Below are 24700 nucleotides of genomic sequence, written 5' to 3'. Positions count from 1 at the left end.
TTTTTTGTATTTTTAGTAGAGATGGGGTTTCACCATGTTAGCCAGGATAGTCTCGATCTCTTGCCCTCGTGATCTGCCCACCTCAGCCTCCCAAAGTGCTGGGATTACAGGTGTGAGCCACCGCGCCGGGCCTCATTCACTGAATTTTTACACACCCACATTGTTTCTGGGCCGTTTGTTATGTTGCACTATTGAAGCTGTTGGTAATTGCCAGCGTCAGCTATTGTAGTTTTTTATAATCACTTTATTTCTGATTAAGGCCCCTATGAACATGATACATATTCATGGCTTTTATCTTCCTTCATTTATCTTTCTGTCAGAATAATTTTGTAAAACTTCCTTATAAAAAAAACCGACAACTGTGCTGTGCCTTAATTACCACCTCTTCTGCAATAAAAGAATTCCAAATGGGATTTCAAATAGACATGTATGTTTATAGATTTAAATTGGGGAAAAACTTAACATTTTTACAATATTGAGCGTTTCCTTTTGTTTCTCTCAGCAGTATTTATTGCACAGTTACTATGCGCCAGGCACTGTGCTAGATATTTTTTAGATTTTATTGGTATTGTTAATGAAGTTTTAAAATAGCAATTTAGTCAGGTGCAGTGGCTCACGCCTGTAATCCCAGCACTTTGGGAGGCCGAGGCGGGCAGATCACAAAGTCAGGAGATCATGTCCGTCCTGGCTAACATGGTGAAACCCCATCTCTACTAAAACTACAAAAAAATTAGCCGGGCGTGGTGGCGGGTGTCTGTAGTCCCAGCTGCTCTACCCGGGAGGCTGAGGCAGGAGAATGGTGTGAACCCAGGAGGTGGAGCTTGCAGTGAGCCGAGATCACGCCACTGCACTCCAGCCTGGGCGACAGAATGAGACTCCATCTCAAAAAAATAAAAATAAAAATAAAATAAAATAACAATTTAAAAAACTCTTCCTAGGTATTACTTAAACTTAGGAATGCCCTTGATATTTTTTCACTTCTTTATGACTAATGACCATACTGAATTCCTCTGCTATTTCGGTTTTTTTTTTTTTTGAGATAGAGTCTTGCTCTGTTGCCCAGGCTGGAGTGCAATGGCGTGATCTCAGCTCACTACAACCTCCGCCTCCTGGGTTCAAGCGAGTCTCCTGCTTCAGTCTCCCGATTAGCTGGGACTACAGATGCCTACCACCACGCCCAGCTAATTTTTGTATTTTTAGTAGAGACGGGGTTTCACCATGTTGGCCAGGCTGGTTTCGAAATCCAGACCTCGTGATCCTCCCACCTCGGCCTCCCAAAGAGCTGTGATCACAGGTGTGAGCCACCGCACCTGGCCTCCACTGTTTTTAATAGTCTTTCAGCCCAGCCTCTACTGTTTTTAATAATCTTTCAGTCTGGGCACGGTGGCTCATGCCTGTAATCCCAGCACTTTGGGAGGCCAAGGTGGGTGGATCACCTGAGGTCAGGAGTTCGAGACCAGCCTGACCAATATGGTGAAACTCCGTCTCTACTAAAAATACAAAAATTAGCTGGGCGTGGTGGCGGGCGCCTGTAGTCCCAGCTACTCGGGAGACTGAGGCAGGAAACTCGCTTGAACCCAGGAGGCGGAGGTTGCAGTGAGCTGAGATCACGCCACTGCACTCCAGCCTAGGCAACAAAGCAAGACTCTGTCTCAAAAAAAAAAAATAATAATAGTAATAATCTTTCAGTTGATTCTCTTAACTTTTCTAAGTAGACTATTATCAATCTGCAAATAATAATAATCTCATCTTCCCTTGTCGTCCTTATATTTTTCATATTGTATTGGTTAGAACTTCTAGAGCAAAACTAAATAATATTGCAGTTAAGGCAATAGTGTTCTATTCTTAGTTTTTCTTTCTTTTTGTGTGTGTGTTTCTTTTGTTTATCATTTCCCCTATACTGTACTAATCATATGTTTATTCTGTTTTTAATCATTAACACCATGAGCTTTATTGCTAGATTTTTCTAACATCAAACTGTTCTTAAATTACTAGAATAATTTCTACTTGTTGATGGTATATGGTCCTTTTTAATGTAATTCTGAATTTGCTACTTTTTTTTTTTTTTTTTTGAGACAGAGTCTCGCTCTGTCGCCCAGACTGGAGTGCAGTGGTGCGATCTCGGCTCACTGCAAGCTCCGCCTCCTGGGTTTACGCCATTCTCCTGCCTCAGCCTTCCGAGTAGCCGGGACTACAGGCGCCCGCCACCTCGCCTGGCTAGTTTTTTTTTTTTTTTTTTTTGTATTTTTTAGTAGAGACGGGGTTTCACCGTGTTAGCCAGGATGGTCTTGATCTCCTGACCTCATGATCCGCCCGTCTCGGCCTCCCAAAGTACTGGGATTAGAGGCTTGAGCCACCGTGCCTGGCCAGCTAATATTTTTGAAAAGATTTTTACATTTATAATTCCTAAGTAAGATTGAAATGTGGTTCTCTTTGTCGTGCTTGTTACCAAGGTTATGGTAGCTTAAAATGTGAATTAGGCTTTCCATCTTTTTTTGTGCTCTAGAAACTGTCTTTAATTATGATAATGACACTTTTTTCCTGATTACAAAAATCATTTTCTTATAAAATGTTAGAAAATCCCACTACTTAGATAGAACCATGGTGCTTTCATGTGTTTGTATTTAGTTCCTAGGTTGTTTTTTCTCTGTTTGGGTGATATTTTATTTTATGACTTGATTTTTTTTTCCTTTTCATAAGTTGTGATGGATATCTTTCTATGTGAACAAATTGAGATTTGAGCCATAATTTTTAATGGCTACATACTGTGTCTTTTATCTCCCAAATGATTTTGGTTTTTGATTTTGTGGACTCCTCTTCATAGGCCTGGTGTGTGGGGGCTTTTTTGTTTGCTTCTTTTGCCCTTTTCTCTTTGAGCGTAGAGAGATCTGTTTTCCTTGGTGTTTCCCTACAACATTGTAGGTGGTTCTTCCTTGGTTCCCAGGAGCATGGGGATAGTTCAGGTTCGACTTTTCTTGGCTGCTAGTGCCTTGGAGGTCTGCTGGATGTGTGCAGTCTGGGCCAGCCTCTGGCACACTGGCTGGTTTTCCTTGGTGTGATTCTGCAAATCCAAGGAGGGAGTCCACTTGAGTTATATAATTACTGCTTTTGACAAGGTAGCAAAGGAAACCTGTGGTATTCTGTCTTTTTAACATGTCTCTGATTTCATCCGTGGGTGAATATGTTTTAACTGACACAGGCGGTTTTTTCGCGTTTCCAAATTCCTGAGAGGCCTCTTCTCACCCTCTTCTCCATCCTTTAATGTAACAGGTTAGAGTCACAGACACAAATTTCCTCTGGGATGATTGGAGAAAATTCACATACTCCTGGGAAAAGAGTCATGTGTGGTTAACATTCCTCTTGCATAAAAAGAACACATTGCCGTAAAACGTTTCATTGGGTTGTAAATTTTACCGGTTGTTTAGAGAGCCTGGTGGGGATGGTAATGGGACTTCATGCTTTGTCATTTGAAGCCTGATTGAGAGAACTGTGGGTTTTTGCTCTGGAATGAAGACTTGGGGAACACAATTTCCTGCATAGTTCCAAGGCAGATACATCGGATCAATGGGTAGAAGCTCAGGCCACAGGATTCAGCTGATGGTGAGAGCTCACTGACAGTTTCTAGTCAGTATCGGTGTTCCAGTCTGGCTTGGCTCACCACTTGGCCAGGATGTGGAGCGGGTATGAGCTGTAAGTGGGCAGCTGGGCCAGGGCACCACTGAGCCTCCTTCCAGCCCCGAGTTTGTCGTGAGGGGCTGAGTATCTGTCTCTTCCAGCCCTGGCTTGGTTGAATCATAGCCCGTGAAGTAGTGTTTATGTGATGTAATTTCGTGGATTCTGCGCTGTGGACTAGAATACTTAGGATGTGTTCTTTTCTTTTCAGCTTACCGTGACAATCAGAGCTTTGTTGCAGAACCTGAAGGAAAAGATCGCCCTTTTGAAGGACTTATTGCTAAGAGCTGTGGCAACACATCAGATGTATCCATGTAAACATTTCCACCTCTTTTCTAGAGTGGGAGGAAAAGCAGTCGTATTTTAAGAAAGGAAGGAATCTGGGCCACCCAGATTTTCCCACAGCTTGAGGAAGACCTGGTTTCCAAAATATTGCCTGTAATCTTGATTTCTATTTTCAGTGTCTGTTACATGTTTTACAGTGAATATGCTGGCAAAGCAAGACCTACCGAGGGAATTAACTTACTTGGGTGTAACCTGTACAGTTCAGGAAGCTAATGCTTTCCATCAGTGCTGTATTTACGGAGCCCCGCACTGCTCCCTGTCTAGACCGCCTTGACCGTAGCTGGCTACTCCTCCAACAGGAAAACTTCCATGATCATCCTAAGCTGTGATTCTGCTTCTGGGAGTTTTTAGTGATCATTTCTTTTCGGAGAGGCCAATACCAGTAGAAACCATACATCTCTCCCTTCCCCACCTACCCTGGTGTTTATGTAGATGATTGAGATATGGCTTGTTTGCCTTATTTTTCCTCCAGAGGCACAGACACTGCCTCTAGTATGGGAGTTTGAGGGGAAGGGGTAGGGTGGGACTTCCTTGAAGCAAGTTATGCCATCATCTTAACCTCCTACCAAGTGGTAAAATATATATATATATTTTTAGAAATTCATAATCTGGGCCAGGTGCAGTGGTTCACGCCTATAATCCCAGCACTTTGGGAGGCCGAGCACTTGAGGCCAGGAGTTCGAGACCAGCCTCGTCAGCATGGTGAACCCCATCTCTACTGAAAATATAAAAATTAGCTGGGCATGGTGGCGCACACCTGTACGCCCAGCTACTCGGGAGGTTGAGGCAGGAGAATCACTTGAACCTGGGAGGCGGAGATTGCAGTGAGCCGAGATCATGCCACTGCACTCCAGCCTGGCCAACAGAGTGTGACCGTGTCTCAAAAAATAAAAAAAAGAGAAATTCATAATCTGATCAATTTAGGAATATATACATGACTTGTTACCTATACTAACCCTTTACACCGGAGTGTATATTGATTTGAAAACTTACCTCAAACTGGTCTTCTCTCATCATTTCTCTAAATTGTCAGTAGTTCATGCCAAAGACCCAATTTTTCATATTTCAGGGAGTGGATACTTCCAGGTTTTAAATATATGGAAATACGGGAATACAACTTTTTAGATAAAACAATGGAAAGTGTTCTAAAAATTATTTTCCTCCATTGTTACCCCTTTATATCACTAGGAAAGTTGGCTTAGTCGCATGATTTTCTAGATATTCAATTATTGATCCACTAAGGTTTAAAATCAGAGTTTAATTTCAAACAATTAGGGCCTTATTTTTAACACAATTGGAATATTCTGAGGTACTTCACCTTCCATGTCGTGTAATTTGTTATGGCACAGTTGGTCTATCATATAAAGGGTTTTTATTTTACCCAAATCAACAAGTCCTAATATACAGACCTCACTGCACCATTGTGCCCAGCTAATTTTTTTTTTTTTTTTGAGAGGGAGTCTCACTCTGTTGCCCAGGCAGGAGTGTAGTGGTGCAGTCTCGGCTCACTGCAAGCTCTGCATCCCAGATTCACGCCATTCTCCTGCTTCAGCCTCCCGAGTAGCTGGGACTACAGGCGCCCGCCACCAGGCCCGGCTAATTTTTTTGTATTTTTAGTAGAGACAGGGTTTCACCGTGTTAGCCGGGGTGGTCTCGATCTCCTGACCTCGTGATCTGCCCGTCTCAGCCTCCCAAAGTGCTGGGATTACAGGTGTGAGCCACCATGCCTGGTCTAATTTTTGTATTTTTAGTAGTTTCAAATGGGCAGTTCTGTTTCCTCTTCTTTCAGTACTAAGCACTGAGAAGTCTACACATGGCAAGATGTGTGAATTCATGTTAGTGTTACCTAAAGCATATATATTAGAAAGGTAACTACATATTGTTTCATGATATCATATGCATTTGCTTCCATTTAGATAACATTATTAGTCACCTTGTTTATGTGCTAAACCTACTACAAGAAAAATATACAAATTAAGAGCTTTTTCTTTTTTCTATTAATTGCTGCTAGTTATTACAGAGTACTAAGCATACCACAGTTATAATTGACTCTGTTCTAAATGCTTACAGTCTCATCATCTGTTGAAATCTCACAGGTTTTTGGTTTTGTGGTCATCTCAGAATTACTTCCCAAATTATTGAATTAAGGAGTAAGCATCAAAAACACTGAACAAAAGTTATTTAAAACATTACAAAAATATTTAGGGGCCTTAATGTGGATAATTTAGAATTTACTAGGAGATATCAAAAATTCAACTGGAATACAACAACTTTCTTTAAAAGTCTATTTATTTTTTCAAATAATTGATCTATTTCTACTGTAACAACTGCAGCCAATACTAGGGATGGCATTTAACTAATCCACCCCATGAGGGCGCTCATAAACCTGTGTATTTTTAGGGAGGCCACCTTTTTTTTTTTTTTTTTGAGATGGAGTCTCACTGTCGCGCAGACTGGAGTACAGTGGTGCAATCTCAGCTCACCGCAACCTTCACCTCCCGAGTTCAAGCGATTTTCCTGCCTCAACCTCCTGAGTAGCTGGAATTACAGGTGCGTGCCACTGCACTCAGCTAATTTTTGTATTTGAGTAGAGACGGTTTCACTATGTTGGCCAGGCTGGTCTTGAACTCCTGACCTCAGGTGATCTGCCCGCCTCAGCCTCCCAAAGTGCTGGGATTACAGGCATGAGCCACCGCGCCTGGCCACGGAGGCCACTTTTGATGTAAGGGAAAGGAGGTAGTGTATATATTATGAAGGCTTCTTTTTAATTCTCCTTCTGTTCCTCCCATCTTCCCTTCCCCTAACCTCCATCTTCTTCCCAAACATTTAAAATAATTCTCTGGCAGTTATCCTCCAGATTTAAGATAGATAGCAATCTGTGAGTCCTAATAATCTCATATTATTAGTTTTTTTGGTGTTTCCTTCTCTTCTTTACAAAAATAGATACTGAGGCCAAGTTAAACTTTGCACCAAAAGTCACTGATGAAGTTGGAGAGATAACCCAGAATTCCAGCAGAGGATGTTCTTTTGGTTTTTTTGGTTTTTTTTTTTTAGACAGAGTCTTGCTCTGTCACCCCGGCTAAAGTTCAGCGGCACAATCTCGGCTCACTGCAAACCCCACTTCCCGAGTTCAAGTGATTCTCCTGCCTCAACCTCCTGAGCAGCTGGGATTACAGGCATGTGCCACCATGCTTGGCTAATTTTTGTATTTTTAGTAGAGATGGGGTTTCGCCATGTGGTCCAGGCTGGTCTCGAACTCCTGACCTTGTGATCCACCCGCCTCGGCCTCCCAAAGTGCTGAGATTACAGGTGTGAGCCACCGCGCTCGGCCCCAGCAGAGGCATTTTCTACACTGAGGAGAGGATTCTTGGAGAGCTTTAGTCATTACCCAGGACCCCACAACTAGGAAATGGAAGAACCAGGTTCAAACACAGGACTGGGTGGCCCCAACGTGAATTGTTTAAAAGCTGAATTTTACAGGCCGGGCGCAGTGGCTCACGCTTGTAATCCCAGCACTTTGGGAGGCCGAGGCAGGTGGATCACCTGAGGTCGGGAGTTCAAGACCAGCCTGACCAACATGGAGAAACCCCGTCTCTACTAAAAATACAAAATTAGCCGGGGTGGTGGCACATGCCTGTAATCCCAGCTACTCGGGAGGCTGAGGCAGGAGAATTGCTTGAACCCAGGAGGCGGAGGTTGCAGTGAGCCGAGATCGCGCCATTGCACTCCAGCCTGGGCAAAAAGAGTGAAACTCTGTCTCAAAAAAAAAAAAAAAAAAAAAAAAAAGCTGAATTTTACTTGAGTAGAAATAATACAGTCAGCTGTCGCCTGGCATGTCTTCAACTCAAATTCTCTATTAATTGTTGTGTTGCTGGACTGCCAAGACAAATCTTGTTTATAACACAAATCTTCAAGAACCTTCTTAACTATCAGAAGATTAGACAGTGTTAACTGTGGTTTATTAGGTATACTTTATGATGCTGAGAAAAATGTTTGTTCATAAATCACCAATGGAGTGACTTTTTAATCCTTTTTTTGAGGCATAATGAATGTTTGGTGACTTTTTTAATGTGAATATTTGAACACCACATTTCCTTACTGTGCTGGGTAGTTGAGAGTTTATGATCCTTAATAAATTTATGCCTTTCTACATTTGTGAACGTGTCCAAAGAACACTAGGAGTTGCCAGAAAGATAAGTCCTATGCAAATGCTTTCTAAACATTGAAATTCATGGAATTAAGGCATGGGATGTTATGCTTTCCCCTGAAAAAGTATTTTTCTCCTGGCAGCAGTAAAAGTCAAGTTAAAATGGAAGTTCTGTGCTTTTGAATCCGTTAGTATGCAATTAATAATCCGAAGTCTTGCAGTCAGAGAGTTTAAATTCTGAAAGGCCTTAACATCTGTTCACAGTGCTCTTTAAGACAGGAACTGTAATTGCCTCACCAGCTGAGAAGAGGTGTATGCTATGGGAGGCCGCATGTGACATTCCAGATAGTACTAAAGAGACTTAGTACCATCTTCTTAGAGTTGGCTTCACAAGAAACTTATCCTTTTGTTGGCATTTCAAAGGAGGCCGCACCTTTACTTATTTTAAAGAGAATAAAGAAAATCTCTTTACAAAGGGGTTTGATGTCAAAAAGTACTTTGGTGTCTTGGGAGAAGGCCTTTGGAAATAATTTTTAAAAATCTATAAAAGATAGGTAAGTAGGGCCAGGCACGGTGGCTCACGCCTGTAATCCCAGCACTTTGGGAGGCTGAGGCAAGCGGATCACAAGGTCAAGAGATTGAGACCATCCTGGCCAACATGGTGAAACCCCATCTCTACTAAAAATACAAAAAATAGCTGGACGTGGTGGCGGGCACCTGTAGTCCCAGCTACTCGGGAGGCTGAGGCAGGAGAATGGCGTGAACCTGGGAGGCAGAGGTTGTAGTAAGCCAAGGTCGAGCCACTGCACTCCAGTCTGGGTGACAGAGCGAGACTCCGTCTCAAAAAAAAAAAAAAAAAAAAAAGATAGGTAAGTAGATAGATAGGTGCATAGACAGATGTGGTGATTACTATGTAACAAACCCCAATGGATGTGGTTGTGGAGAGGCTGACTGAACAGATTTTTTTTTGTTTTTTTGTTTTCTTTGTTTTTTTTTTTTTTTTTGAGACAGAGTCTCGCTCTGTCGCCCAGGCTGGAGTGCAGTGGCCGGATCTCAGCTCACTGCAAGCTCCGCCTCCCGGGTTTACGCCATTCTCCTGCCTCAGCCTCCCGAGTAGCTGGGACTACAGGTGCCCGCCACCTCGCCCAGCTAGTTTTTTTGTATTTTTTAGTAGAGACGGGGTTTCACCGGATTAGCCAGGATGGTCTCGATCTCCTGACCTTGTGATCTGCCCATCTCGGCCTCCCAAAGTGCTGGGATTACAGGATTGAGCCACCACGCCCGGCCGACTGAACAGATTTTACAGGTATCCCCTGGTAGCTCCAGTGGAGGCAGACTGGCTCTCAAACTCTGTGCCTGTCCATTGGTTTACACTGATACTTGGTAACGTGAGAAAAATAAGGAGAACATAGTGTTTATGTAGTGGAAGTTTTCTGATATATAAGAACTTTTTTCTGACTTAAGACAGGATCTCACTGTGTTGCCTAGGATGGAGGGCAGTGGCAAAATCCTAGCTCACCGCAGCCTCAAACCCCTGGCCTCAAGTGATCCTCCTGCCTCAGCCTCCCAAGTGGCTAGGACTCCAGGTGTATGTCACCATGCCCAGCTAATTTTTTGTAGAGATGGGGTCTTGCCATTTGCCCAGGCTGGTCTCGAACTCCTAGCCTCAAGCAATCCTCCGCCTCGGCCTGCAAAATGTTGGGATTACTGGTGTGAGCCACCATGCCAAGTCTGTTTTCTGATTTATACAGAACTGTTACATGGTTCTTTCTAGTTTTTGGTGTTAAAATCTCCTTGCTTTTTCACCATGGTAGTAAAAGTAGACCGTTTTATTTCTTGTTTTCTTGAACACCCATACCTGGCAAAATGTATAATTGGTAATTCTATGTAAGTTACACCCCCTCAGTTTTTTTGGACATATTACTGGTCCATGAAACCTGAATGTCTAGGCGCCACTGGTATAGTGGGAACAACATTGGCTTTGAAAGCAGACAGATCTGAGATCGAAGACCAGCTCTGCCACTTACCAAGGCCAAACAGCAGTTTAGCCTTTCTGGACCTTAGTTTCATTATCTGTAATGTAGGAATAATCATGCTTTGCCAGGTTATTGTGCAAGCTGAAGAAAATCTTTTTAAAGCCCTTCACAGGACTAGCCCTCATAAGGGTGGGTGGTGAATAAAAGGTGGTTACCAACACTTACCCTTGGGGAAGTTACCTAACCTCTTTTTGCCTCATTTGTGGAATGGGATGCTGGAAGTCCACCTGGCATAAAGGCTGTTGTGTAAGGATGAGATGATATGCATACAGGGTGCTTCACATATACTGAGTCCTCCTTGAGGATTAGCTGCTACTGATTATTTTATCATTATTGTAAAGATTTCAGCTACCGTTGAGAATTTACAGGTCATCCTTTCTTTATAGAGTTTTTAATCATGCATGGTGGTTATATCAAAACACACAAACAATGATGGTATTAAAATAGAACTTGCAAAATGTGATCAGTGCTTTCAGGAAGGTAAGGACTTGGCCTGGTACATCATAAATATTTATTAGAGTTTGTTGACTTAAAAAAAGAAAGCTGGAAAAGTCTTTTGACCTCTAAAACCTTGAACAGTTCTTTTTTTTTTTTGGCACGGAGAAGTAATTATCTGCAAACTTCTTCCTTCACCAGAGCAGCTCTTTCACAAAATAAGGCTTACCTAAATTCTATTTTTTTTTCTTTTTCGAAACGGAGTTTCATTCTTGTTGCTCAGTCTAGAGCACAATGGTGTAATCTCAGCTCACCGCAACCACCACCTCCCAGGTTCAAGCGATTCTCCTGCCTCAGCCTCCCAAGTAGCTGGGATTACAGGTGTGCACCACCACGCCTGGCTAATTTTTGTGTTTTTGGTAGAGACGGGGTTTTGCCATGTTGGCCAGGCTGGTCTCAAACTCCTGACCTCAGGTGATTCGCCCACCTCAGCCTCCCAAAGTGCTGGGATTACAGGTGTGAGCCACTGTGCCCGGCCTAAATTCTTAAGCCTTATACCAAATATATGAGAAAATCCAGGAGCTGGAGTGGGATTGGGTGTCCTGTGGATCCAGTTGCATATTCACCCTGCTCCATCTGTGGTTCAAATGCTTACCAGGTTACAGCAGAGAAACTGGGCTTATGCATGTTGGTAGTAGGTATTAGTAATATGAAATCAGGATCCCGTTTTATTTACAACCTTACATATCCATGAATTGGCTATAATTACATGTAAAATCAGCATAGCCAAGGACAAAGTACTATGATAGTTAGCTCTTCTCTTCCTTTTCTTTTTTTTTTTTTTTTTTTTTGAGGCGGAGTCTCGCTCTGTCGCCCAGGCTGGAGTGCAGTGGCGCGATCTCGGCTCACTGCAAGCTCCGCCTCCCGGGTTCCCGCCATTCTCCTGCCTCAGCCTCCCGAGTAGCTGGGACTACAGGCGCCGCCACCACGCCCGGCTAATTTTTTTGTATTTTTAGTGGAGACGGGGTTTCATTGTGTTAGCCAGGATGGTCTCGATCTCCTGACCTCGTGATCCGCCCGTCTTGGCCTCCCAAAGTGCTGGGATTACAGGCTTGAGCCACCGCGCCCGGCCCCTCTTCCTTTTCTTTATCTGTCTGTTCTCTTATCTTCTTGCTTGGCTGTTCACGAGGTTGGTGGAAGAGGGAGGGAATCCCCAGCACTGGCCACTGACTGTGTGCTGTCCTTTTTTTTGTCTTGAGATGGAGTCTGTGTTGCCCAGGCTGGAATGCAGTGGCACAATCTTGGCTCACTGCAACCTCTGCCTCTTGGGTTTCAGTGATCAGCTTCTGCCTCAGCTTCCTGTGTAGCTGGGACTACAGGTGTGTGCTATTACACCCAACTAATTTTTGTATTTTTTTTAGTAGAGACAGGGTTTCACCATGTTGTCCAGGCTGGTCTCGAACTCCTGACCTCGTGAACCGCCCGTCTCAGCCTTCCAAAGTGCTGGGATTACAGGCGTGAGCCACGGCGCTCAGCCTATGTGTCCTACCTTCTGCTTGTCCTTAGCATCACTCAGGCACACTCTTTCCCACTACCCTACTTTACCCAACTGCTACACACCTGTCCACATACATGCTGTATAGATTGTTTCCTGGATGATCCTTTGACCTCTTACTAACAACAACCCTCATATAGCAAGGGTGGTCCATTCATCAATTTATTCTCATTCCATCTCCCTCCTCCGCATCTCCTTATGCTCTGTTCTCTCCATAGATTAAAATAAAATATAAAACAAAGAGGCAGAGTGTTCCTAATTGGATTGTTTTCCAGATTTACAGAGTCCCTGGGAATATGCTGAATTCATATGCACAGTATTGTTTTTATCAGGATTCTAAGAAGTGGCAAAGTTAAGTCAGCACCTCAAGGTGGAGAAGTCCCCGGAATGTTTGGTGGAAAAGCCGTGAGCTAGGGTAGAAAGACCTGGGCTCTCACCTAGCATTGCTGTTAACCCATGCAAGTGACTTAGCCATGCTGGTCCTTAATTTTCTGGTCAGCAAAACAAGAGAATTGGGATTAAGGCCTCTTCTAGCATCTACTGTGTGGGTTTCCGTCCTTTGGTTACTCATCGACAAAACATCATCATCAAGTTTTACTGTTTCTGAAACTGATGTTCTTTGTTTAAATCTGTAACTAGTATCTGCTGATTTTAAAATGTACCTTTATTGTTTTTATTACAAAGCGTATTATACTTTCTACTGATACATTTCTCATTAGTTGTTCCCAGTGACTCCTCTTTCTCTTCCTTATTCTTTTCTGTCTCATCTCATTCTTCATAGTTAAGTGTTGATGGTTGGTAGCTAGTGTCTCAGGCTTTTCTAGGCTGGAAATATATGCATATGTAAATAAGAAATTCTTTTGACTATAAAGGGATTGTATTATACATATGGTTCTGAAGCTTGTGTTTTTATTGATTAGCAGATGATAGAGACAAACATTAGGAAACAATATTCAGTGAAACATCAGTCTCCCTTATACCCTTAATCCCTAGTTGTCTTTCCTTAGAGGCAATGTTTATATATCAGAAATGTTCTGTGTATATATACACACGTATACAGATACGATTTTTTTTTTTTTTTTTAACAAAGTGGGAGCATACTGTTCACTGTTTAGCTCCTTGCTGCTGCTGTTGTTTTTCCTCTTTTGGTTTAATGTTATATTTTGTAGATTACTCCATGTCAAATAATTCATGTAAACACTTAGTAAGTGCTCAGAAATGTTAATTATCATTATCAGCCCCCTAAGCAGCTTTCCTATTCTTGGTTTAAGGCTACAAAACATTCCATTGTACAGATACACTAGTTACTTACTGATATTTCCAGTGTGGCTATTATAAATAATAGTTCAGTGGACATCCTTGCTTCTAAGTCCTTGTATGACTGTATCTGCAGGAGAAATGTCTGTTGAAAGACTGTACCTTTTACATTTTGTTAGGTATTTAGAAGGCAGTTTAGCAGTTGGTTGAACCTGTTTGCATTACTATCAAGAATATATGAGGCAGCCGGGCGTGTGGTGGCTCCCGCCTGTAATCCCAGCACTTTGGGAGGCCGCGGTGGGTGGATCACTTGAGGTCAGGAGTTCGAGACCAGCCTGGACAACATGGGGAAATCCCATGTCTACTGAAAATACAAAAATTAGCTGGGCATGGTGGCGTGCGCATGTAAGCCCAGCTACTTGGGAGGCTGAGGCAGGAGAATCGCTTAAACTCCAGAGCTGGAGGTTGTGGTGAGCCAAGATCATGCCACTGCACTCCAGACTGGGTGACAGGGAGACACTGTCTCAAATAAAAAAAAAAAAAAAACGGAAAAAAGAAAAAAGGAATGTATGAGGTCAGGTGAAGTGGCTCATGCCTGTAATCCCAGCACTTTGGGAGGCTGAGGCGAGCGGATCATGAGGTCAAAAGATCGAGACCATCCTGACAAACATGGTGAAACCCCGTCTGTACTAAAAATACAAAAATTAGCTGGGCATGGTAGTGGGAGCCTGTAGTCCCAGCTACTCGGGAGGCTGAGACAGGAGAATCGCTTCAACCCTGGAGGCGGAGGTTGCAGTGAGCCGACATCACGCCACTGCACCACTCCAACCTGGAGACAGAGTGAGAATCCATCTCCAAAAAAAAAAAAAAGTAAACACTTTTGTACTTTTGTAGTTTGCATCAAGAAAGCTAGTATGTAAAACTTTGTACTTAGTCCAAGGGTAGCGGTGCCGGTTGTTGACAGACGCCACTTCCCTTTTTGCTTCATGCGCGCCTCTGCGCACGCGCCGCACTCTCGTCCACCTATTGGTGAATTGTAGGTTTCTTTGCGAAGACTACATTTCCCAGAAGGATGGTTTTTGGTTTTAACCACCACTTATGAACTGTTGTGGAAAAGATGTTAGAGATTATCTAGTGTTACATATAAAGAGAGAGAGATCCAAAAAGGTGAAATAACTGGTTCAAGAGCATAGATAATGGTAAGAATAGGGCTACAACTCTGCCTTTGGGGCTCCTGGTCTAGCATGTTTGCTAGAATCACACATTAAAATTATTCTCTTTATAATTTTCTTTACAGATCATGCAATGTATTTAAATAGTGAACTGATGGTAACAATTTATAGAGCAAATCTGGTGCATAAAGTAGCACTTTATAAATATTCTAGGTGTGTTAATAGATATTAACATGGAAGAAAGAGAACAATATAGAGAATTTCTCTCCCCCAGCGCTCCCAGTTTTTTAAACAGAGCATCTTAGGGTATTAATATGTAGGAAAACGCCCTGCAACACTGACACATATAACTCAAAACCTAAGGAATCACTGAGCCAGGTTGCACCACTGGCAGGAAAAGTCATTTAAATTTGGTCACTGGGACTGGGCATGGTGGCTCATGCCTGTAATCCCAGCACTTTGGGAGGCCAAGGCAGGCAGATCACCTGAGGTCATGAGTTCAAGACCAGCCTGGCCAACACAGCAAAACCCTGTCTCTAATAAAAATACAAAATACAAAACTTAGCTGGGTGTGGTGTTGCATGTCTGTAAGCCCAGCTGTTGGGGAGGCTGAGGCAGGAGAACTGCTTGAACCCGGGAGGCAGAGGTTGCAGTGGGCCGAGATCGCATCATTGCATTCCAGCCTGGGTGACAGAGCGAGACTCTGTCTCAAAAATAAATAGTTTGGTCACGGGGAGCAAAGTAATATTTACCTGGTATGTTTCTCAGTGAAAGAACTTGTGTCGTGATCCATATCAGTGTTTGTAAGTCCCTCTGTGATGGTCCTGCCAAGGTCCTTTACCTGATGACCTGATGAAGGTGAAAGTCAGAGTAGGAAAACCACAGGAGTGAAATGGTGAGCATCCCTTCTGGGTAGTAGTGATTACAGTCTGTAAAAGCCACAACTGACTTGAAGAGCTAACTTAATAATGTAATAGTTAACACGAGGTCATTTATTCACCATTGGACCTTAACAAGATGTCCGCAGAACACAGCTTGAAGGGGACCGAAGACAGAACCTGTTGGATGATCTTGTAACTCGGGAGAGACTACTTCTGGCATCCTTTAAGAATGAGGGTGCCGAACCAGATCTAATCAGGTAGGATGTTTTCATTTACAGGGATTACTTGGTGGGCGAAGACTTCTTTGCAAATATTACAGCTATTTCCTGAATGCCTTACTTTAGGCATTAAATCAATCAAAATCTATTCTATTCATTTATGGTGCTGGACTATAATATTCTACTCAATTTAGTTTTCGTTAATTTTCTAGGTTTAGGAAACCAGGTATGTTCAGCTGAATCCCATCTTGGGTGGAACATACTAAGGGAGACTGTGGGTGAAGTCAGAACATGTCTTTGGCATTCTTTGGTTGAATTTTCTGCTTTGTTAACTGCCTTGTAAACTCCCGAAGTCAGTACTTCTCTGTGTGGGCAAAGGAGTTTTTTGTTTTTTGTTTTTGTTTTTTTTTTAAATTGCCATATTGAAAAAATGAGTCCTAATAAGACTGGGCCGGCACCCACAGAGGCAGAGGAGTTGGACCCTCCTCCCCGTTCTTCACCAGTGAGTGATTCACACTTCAAAGAGCCGACAGCTGCTCTGAGCCCGGCTCTGCTGGAAGACCCCGTGGACGGGTCCGGCTTTCCAAGGCTGAGGCTGATGAACCGTAAATTGCTACATCTTTAAAATTGGCCTCCCCCTGTTTCCAGAACTTCCTGAGCTTCATCATGGGAACCATCACAGAAGGCAATGAGCTTGGGTGGAAAGCCGCCTCTCCTCGTCTTCCACGCTAGGGACGATGCATGTATCTTGGAGAGGAGCTTGTTTCTAGTTAGTTCCCAGTTAGGAGTAGTATGGCTTCCCAAGGGCAGTGGTTTTGGACCCTAGCCATGCATTATCAGACTCCACCTCAGACAAGTGAACCCGAGTGGGATTGGGGTGGAGGGGCAGGGGGCAGGGAGGTCTCAGGTGATTCTAATATACAACCCGGATTGCAAACCACTGCCTAGAACAAGCTGAAGAAAACGAAACTGATTTTCCCGTGGATCCCAGTCTTCTCAGGAGCAGTTTCCAAGGTTCCGTGAAGAAACTGTGAAATACGGAAAGGTAGCTGGGATGTTAAGTTGCTTCTGTGAAGAAAGGAACCTAAGGAGTCGTGAGGGGAGGGTGATACTCTTGGCAGTCTCCTGGGCGGGGTTTAAATGAAGACAGAAGCCTGTGGCGGGCCAATCTACTGTGGTTCCCCATATTTCCCTGGCATATTCAGTCCCAGGGTACAGGGGTGGAGTATGTGGATGAAGGTGGTGTTCCAGGTTGGTCAAAGAGAACAGGGGAGCAAAGGAATCCCCCAAGGTGGAAAGAATACTGGCGTCTGGGCGCAGTGGCTCACGCCTGTAAGCTTTGGGAGGCCGAGGTGGGTGGATTGCCTGAGCTGAGGAGTTTGAGACCAGCCTGGGCAACAAGGTGAAACACCGTCTCTACTAAAAAAAAAAAAAAAAAAAAAAAAAAAAAGTAGCCGGGCGCAGTGGCGGCCACCTGTAGTCCGAGCTACTCAGGAGGCTGAGGCAGGAGAATTGCTTGAACCTGGGAGGTGGAGGTTGCACTGAGCCAAGATTGTGCCACTGCACTCCAGCCTGGGACAGAGCGAGACTCTGTCTCCAAAAAAAAAAAAAAAAAAGAACTATCTTTCAGAAGGGGCTTTACACTGAAGACAGTCTTTTTAGTCAAGATATTAATAAGGGCATAGTTAGGACGGGAAGCTTGTTTCGTGGAGGAATAGGGGTCATGTAGAGACATGATGGTCAGAAGGGGGCAAAATATTCAGACTGTTCTGCTCGGTAGTGATGAGGCAGTCGTGATAAATAGTCAGTTCCCATTTGAAAAGAGCGTGGACTCTGCTCTTTACTTGTCATTAATGATGCTGAAGGAGCCAACCTAGGAATTTAGGCCAAGGACCTCTGAAGTCCTCCCACCAGGTCCTTCTGTTTTCTGTTTTTGGACCCAACTTGCCTGCCTTTGTCACCTTTCTTCTCTAATCATCTCTGTGTCCTTTGAACTGTAACCGGCTGATAAGCAGCGTCAGCATTACCTGGCAGCGTGTTGCAAACTCAGAATTTCCAACCCCAGTCCCAAAGTACGGAATTAAAACTTGCATTTTAACAAGATCATCAAGTGATTTGAATGCACACTATAATTTGAGAAATATTGCTTTGTATCATTCCTTTTTTTTTTTTTTTTTTTTTTGAGACAGAGTTTCGTTCTACCACCCAGGCTGGAGTGCAGTGGCACAATTTCAGCTGACTGCAACGTCGGCCTCCTGAGTTCAAGTGATTCTCCTGCCTCAGCTTCCCGAGTAGCTGGGATCACAGGCGCACGCCACAACGCCTGGCTAATTTTGTATTTTTGCTAGAGATGAGATTTTACCATGTTGGCCAGGCTGGTCTTGAATATCTGACCTCAGGTGGTCTGCCCGCCTCAGTCTCCCAAAATTCTGGGATTATAGGCATGAGTCACTGCACCTGACCTGTGGCATTTATTCTTAATCATGGTAGTTTGCATCAGAACACAAGAGAGAATGGAAAAAAAAAAAAATACAAATGTCTAGACCATATACTTGCAGAGTCTCATGCATAGTCTTGAGTGAGACCTGGGCAGCAGTAAGGCTGGGGAGACTGCTGGGTGGATTTAGTAGATGGCAGGGTTAGAACGACTGCTCTATGTCATGATGTACTAGTCATGAGACCTATAGCATGTGTCTGCTATTTGTTTTTTATATGGTAGGCACTATGCTAAGCTCTTTATGTGCTTTTGCTCAGGAGCTCTTTATAATATCCCATTTTGCAGAAGAGAAACTGAGGCTCAGAGGGTTCAAGATTCTAAAGCTAGTCAGTCACAGAACTTAGATTTTAGCTCTGAACTCGTAACCATTGCACCATAAAAAGAGCTGGATGAGGTGTTAGAAGGACCCAGTTCTGTAGCTTTCTAGTCCCTCAGTCATCTGGGCTTCCAAGTCATTGACCTTAGACTGCGGGTACATGTGCTGCCCATTTTTCATTGTTGTTAGGACCAGATGAAGTGATTGCTATGAGATGGGCTTTGTAAACTCTAAGACCTTTGTAAATACAAGATGTTATTACTGGAGCATTGTGTCTCCATCAGGCTGGGAGGGAGCTCATGCTGCCTCATTGCTTTGGAGATCTTCTGTCCCTGGTGTCATGCCCCTTGAGTGCTCTACAGGGACCTGGTCTGTGTGACCCCATCATATGCTGCACCTGGTCCTCTGCCCTCCATTCTCCTCTTCCACATCTCGTTTGTTCCGTGTCTGCTTGCCTCCGTGCCCAGCTTGCTGCCTATTGTCTTATTAGCGAACAATCTCGTTAATTCTAGCAGTGGAATCAACGGCTGGCAATGTCCTGTCTTCTGGAGGTATTTTAACCAAAACCTCCTTAAACCCTAGGATTTAAACCACAGTGAATTAGTTGATAGGAATGTTTAGGGAATTTGGCAGGTTATTGTCAGGTGGTGTTTTTGGATAGAGGCCTTCTGAGGAAGACCTCTGGGTCCTGCCCCTGGGACTGCCTTCTGCTCTTCATGCCTATAAGGCTGATCCATGTGGTGGACTATAGCTGTTGCTTGTTGGTGTGTTGGTGAGTGGCTGAGTGGCATGGGGACAGAGATCATACTGGGGAGACACTGTCAAGCAAAGGTAACTGAATCCCTGAGGGTTGAAATAAAGTAACTGGCCAGACCTATTTACATGCTGTCAAGATGAAACCAAGGGCAACATAGAGATTGGTGTATCTTTTCAGGACCAGAAGTCTAGGATAGATCAGAATAAGCTTCTAGAAGAATTCTTTTTAAAAAGAATGTAAGCCCTGTCAGGGAGAAATGACTCCTGTGGAGTGATTTGAAGAAGGTAGACATGGACATAACACACAGTGATGGTCCGTTCCGGATGACGTGGAATCTGGCCAACAGCGGGAAACCAACGTGGCGACTGGACATTGAGCACCATGAAGAAAGAAAGTCATTGCAGATATAGAGAGGAAGGAGAGGGATGTCGGTGGCCTGGAAGGTGAATTTCACCTTCACTTCCATTGGTGAATCCTTGTTGGGCTAGGATTGCTTTAGACCCAACACCCTAACGGGAACGTGTCTACATATGCTTGTCCAAAAAGTGTAAGTCCTGTGGACATTCCAGAGAAATCTGATCAATAAGAAAATTCATACTAGAAAAAACCACTGTCAAAAGCTCTGTAGAAAAGTCCCTGGGAAATCTGCTCAAGGGCCATGAGAACAAATACCCAGCTAGCGTTGCTCCAACTGGTCAGGGAAGATGGCACCATGTGGACTTATTGAGGACCAGCAAGAAGTGTGTGGTTGAGTGAATGCTAAAGCCTAAGTGGACTGCCAGAAGCGGATTTTCTTAGATTTGAGGTCAGAGTTGCTGGTCTTTGATTTCCTTCACCTGCCTATGTGAGAGTATTATTTTTGCCTTCTTTACCCCTAATCCCCATCCTTGAGACCTCCCCTTCTTTCCCCAACTTCTCATACCTAATAGTTCTGTTGCTTGGACCTAGCCTTCTGAGGACCGTAATTCAATTGTAAACGTGACTTGTGCATTATATGACATGTTCAATTACAGTTTGATTGTATCCCCTTCCCCGCTGATTGTCAGTTGCCTGGTCATTTCTAATACCAGCTGTTAGGGAACGCTCAGCTCTATCTATCTTTGGAGAAACTCATTCGTTTCTCTGCCAGTTGGTTTCTGTAGTATCTCCAGTGACTTACAGAGATTTCCTTAGACCTCTCCACAGTTAATTCCCAGTCCCAGGCTCCAAGATTTTCGTTTGCTTCTCTAATCTCGGGATTCCTCCAGCATTTTTCTTTGCTTCTGTAGTTCTTGGTTTTTGGGGGGGTCAGTTGGGTTGCTTTGTCACTTTGTGGGTGGAGGGTAGGTGTCTTTCTCTTAATTCATGACGTCCAGAAGCACAGTGGCCAGAAAGCCTTGTCAGAACTTTGAAATGTTATAGACATGCTCACTGTGGCACATTTTGTCATTAATGCTAGACCATGACCACAGCACATTTACTGTTAGAGAACTGGAGTTAATCTGCTAATCAGCATTTCTCTAGTAACTGACAGCAATGCCACAAGATCAGTTTACCTTAGCAGGACTCGCTTGGGACCTGGTGAGCCTTCTTTCCTTCCTTCCTTCCTTCCTTCCTAGAGCCCCTACCTCTGTTTCCCTCTTTCTCGTTACTTTGTGCGACCCTCTTTTCCTCTCTTTCTTCCCCATCCCTCGTTCCTGAGAACCTTTCCATCCCTCTTTTCCCTCCTTTCTCTTCCTCCTCATATGTGGCCTTATTAGGGAGAGTCAAGTATGGTTGGACTTCAGTTTGGATTAGCATTTCCTTTAAATAGACATTAATGTGGCAATCACACAATTGAATGCGTAACTAACTGGTCATGTGACAGAATCTTAGTTTTACCTTACGGATTACTGGTCATTATTCTAAAGCAGTAAGCCTTGGTCTCAATAAGCAATGGTTGAGTAATTTAGGTTATTTGGAAACTTGTTAAAGAAGTCGCTGCAACAGTGTCTCTTAGAAGAAGATAAGCCCTGTCTCATAAAGCAATGACACAGCTTCTGATTTAAAACCTTCCCGCCCTTTATATTCGAGAGCATTGCTAAATCTCACAATTAGTTAAATCTTTGCCTGTAAAGAGAGGGAAAAAAACAACAAAAACCATTGCATACTCCACTGCTCTGTGACCATCTCAAAGATTATGTGATTAACTCGGCTGCAGTGGGTGGCTAATTGGCTGAGCTTTAATCTTCACACCACCAACTATGCAGAGGATTATAGGGAATAGGAAGTTGTTTAGAGTTTGAGGTAGTAGTTGTATGTCAGGAAGGATATATTAACAAGCAGACCAATTGCTAAAATCAAAAGAAGGTGATAATGAAATGGCTACATTTTCTCAGAGTGCAGATTTTTAAAATTTGATTTTAGAGATAGACTTTTCTCTTGCACTACTGACAAAACATGATTATTTCCAGTGTCTAATTCATATCATTGTATTGGTCGTCGAGATGGGCAAAAGAAAAATTTACATTAAATTCTGACATTAAAAATGTTCCTCCCCATTTTAAACCGTTGAATGTTTTATTTCAATTTAAATCTTGGTTTATAAGAAGGACGATTTATGTCCCATAGTACTTAGATTTCCTAAAGAATCATTGATTTGTGCTTCATATTGCTTAATGTTGTTAGCACGTGACCAACCTACTCTTCTAGAAGAGGGAAGTGGCTAAGGAATATACATCCATATCATAAACCCCCTTCTCTCTTTTATTTATGTCCCTGAAATACAGCGACTTCCTCGCTTTTCTGACATGCGAGGGTGTGCTGAAATCAGTACAGATTAGCTTTGTCCTCTTAAGTGAATGTAGGGATAGTTGAACCCCAAGAAGTTATTAAGTGCAGTGAAGAATATTATAATTTCCTGCTAGTTTAATGAAAAATAGGTAAGGAAGCAAAAACGTGGTGAAGCAAACCTTCCTTCATAAAGTAGATCTTTATTGAGTGCCTGCTATGTGCTATACACTGATACTGGAAGTGTAGTGGTAAAAAAAAAACCCAAAACTACAAAAGCACCTACTTTTTGCAGTTGAGCTACGTACGGTCCAGGGAGAGAGACAGGCGTGAAATAAAGAACCATATAATCAGTAAAATATACTCAAAAAAATAGATTATATTTTGAGAGCATGTTAGTGGGAAGCTGATTTAGCTAGGGAGACTACGGTTAATACTTAACTGTTTTTCTTTTTTGGAAGTGTATATTTTGTCTCTTGGTCTTTATTTTAAATACCTCAAGGACAGAGACCAAAGCCTAGCACAATTTTTAATAAATAATTGCGCAATGAATGAGCGTCTTCACACACGTTTCTGTATCTGCCGTAACATCCAGCCCAGAGTTGGGTATATACAGCAGGTGTGTTGTTGATGCAGCACGTTTTTGTTGACGGAAAGGTTGACTGAGCCAGGAGGCGATAGACTGTGTTAACAAACCTGCAAATGTCACACTTTTAATGAAAGCTTTTTTGCCTGCCTCGTGTAAAGTCTGTCACGTAAAGCTGCCTCCGAGATTCAGGTTGCTTCCGTCTCTGGGCTGTGCTCTCATGACACAAGGCCTGCGTGTTCCCCATGACTGGAGAAGAATGAGGGTGTGGAGAACTCACATCCGTCTTCTATGCTTTGGCCTGCAAGTTTCACACACTCAGCCCCTTGGCCATAACTAGTCACGTGGCTCCAACCTAGCTGTGAGGGCGGCTGGGGGATGTAATCTTTCTGTATACTCAAGAGGAGGGTCTGGTGAAGCATGCAGCTTTGTCTCTGCCTCCCTGATTATTTTGGGTAGTTTGATGGAAAGACAAATAGCTTTGGTACATAGTCTTGCTGCTTTCTTCTTGAGCAACAATTAGAATCAGAAGTTACTGAAACCACGCAAGGTGGGCTAAGAGGTGTCCATGGGGGGATCAGTTTGTCATTTATAATGCCTGTTCTTGGCCGGGTGTGGTGGCTCGCGCCTGTAATCCTAGCACTTTCGGAGGCCAAGGCGGGTGGATCATGAGGTCAGGGGTTCGAGACCAACCTGGCCAACATGGTGAAACCCCGTCTCTACTAAAAAAATTAAAAAATTAGCTGGGCATGGTGGTGGGCGCTTGTAATCCCAGCTACTCGGGAGGCTGAGGCAGGAGAATCTCTTGAAACCAGAAGACGGAGGTTGCAGTGAGCTGAGATCGCGCCACTGCACTCCAGCTTGGGCAACAAGAGCGAAACCCCGTCTCAAATTTAAAAAAAAGCCCATTCTTTCAGAGTTCAGAGTTTACTCAGGAAGGGGAAATGTACACAAAGACAGATCACAGCACAGTGGAATTAGTGCAGATGGGTGTGTAGAAGTGTGATGAGGACCAGAAGGGAAGGTTGCTTCTTCAGCGTTCGGGGGAGGAGGACAAAGAAGTCTGGAAAAGAAGGTTGTGCTTATTGTCCTGACCCCACTCTGACTGACGTTTGTTAAGGGGGTGCCTGGGTTTAGTTCTCAAGACTAGTGTAGCAGTTGGCTGCCCTCAACCACGTATAACAGATAACCCTACTGAAAATGGCTTAAATAGGGAAAAATGTCCCATGAAATAAGTTGCAGGTTAGAGAAGTGAGAGGGCTGATTGACAGCCCAGTGGGGCTGTCACAGCTTCAGGTTCTTGCTGTCTCTTCATTTCCCTTCGCCTCCCAATACTCAGTGTTGGCTTTGCCTTCTGAGTGACTCCTCTCGTGGTCTCAGAATAGCTACAGCAGTTCCCAGCCACACTCCAGGCATAACGATAGAAGAGAAAGGAGAATGTGTCTTGCATGAGTAATATAATTCATATGGCTAAGACATCTACAAAGCATTGAACAGGATTCAGTGAAAAATCTTCCCACTATGTCTCCTCCTCCTCAACATAAGTAATTACTCTCAATAAGTTTTGGCATATCCTTCCAGGTTTCTCTTAAGCGCATAGCAGCAAATAGGAATGTATTATTTCTCTCCATCTTTTACACACTTGATAACGTATCATACATAGCATTCTGCAACATTCTTTTGTCACCTGATCAAATATCTTGGAGATTTTCCCAATCGTGACATAAGGTTTTGTCATTAGTTTTTGTAGCCTTATAATATTTCATTGTATGCATTTACTGTCATTTATTTAACTAGTCTCTTATATATATGAGTATTGTTTTCAGTCTTTTCTATTACAAAACTATAGTAGTGAGGGATTTTGCATATGTGAAAGTATATCTCTAGGTAAGTTCTTAGAAGTAGGATGACTAGAGGCTGGGCATGGTGGCTCACGCATGTAATCCCAGCACTTTGGGAGGCCAAGGTGGGCGGATCATGAGGTCAGGAGATCGAGACCATCCTGGCTAACACAGTGAAACTAAATATACTAAAATACAAAAATCTCTACTAAAAACACAAAAAATTAGCCAGGCGTG

At 43.4% G+C, this 24700-nt stretch overlaps 1 protein-coding gene across 12 annotated transcripts in view; it reads left to right on the top strand.

Annotated features, from left to right (window-relative positions):
- The window catches only part of STX8 (syntaxin 8), a 358471-nt gene that overhangs the window by 14949 nt on the left and 318822 nt on the right, over positions 1–24700 (top strand). For all 12 annotated transcript variants that reach the window (XR_012425279.1, XR_012425280.1, XR_010582271.2 and 9 more), the window contains exons 3-4: positions 3884–3978; positions 15647–15757. Coding sequence is in view for 7 of the 12 variants with exons in the window: in XM_005582878.3 (XP_005582935.1) it covers positions 3884–3978; positions 15647–15757 (206 nt within the window). In the remaining 5 variants the exon portion in view is untranslated. The remainder of the gene's footprint in view (positions 1–3883; positions 3979–15646; positions 15758–24700) is intronic.

Source organism: Macaca fascicularis, chromosome 16 (assembly GCF_037993035.2).
Source record: "Macaca fascicularis isolate 582-1 chromosome 16, T2T-MFA8v1.1".
Classification (NCBI taxonomy): Eukaryota; Metazoa; Chordata; class Mammalia; order Primates; family Cercopithecidae; genus Macaca; species Macaca fascicularis.
Note: the sequence above shows the minus strand (reverse complement) of the source record. Positions and strands in the feature narration are given on the sequence as shown.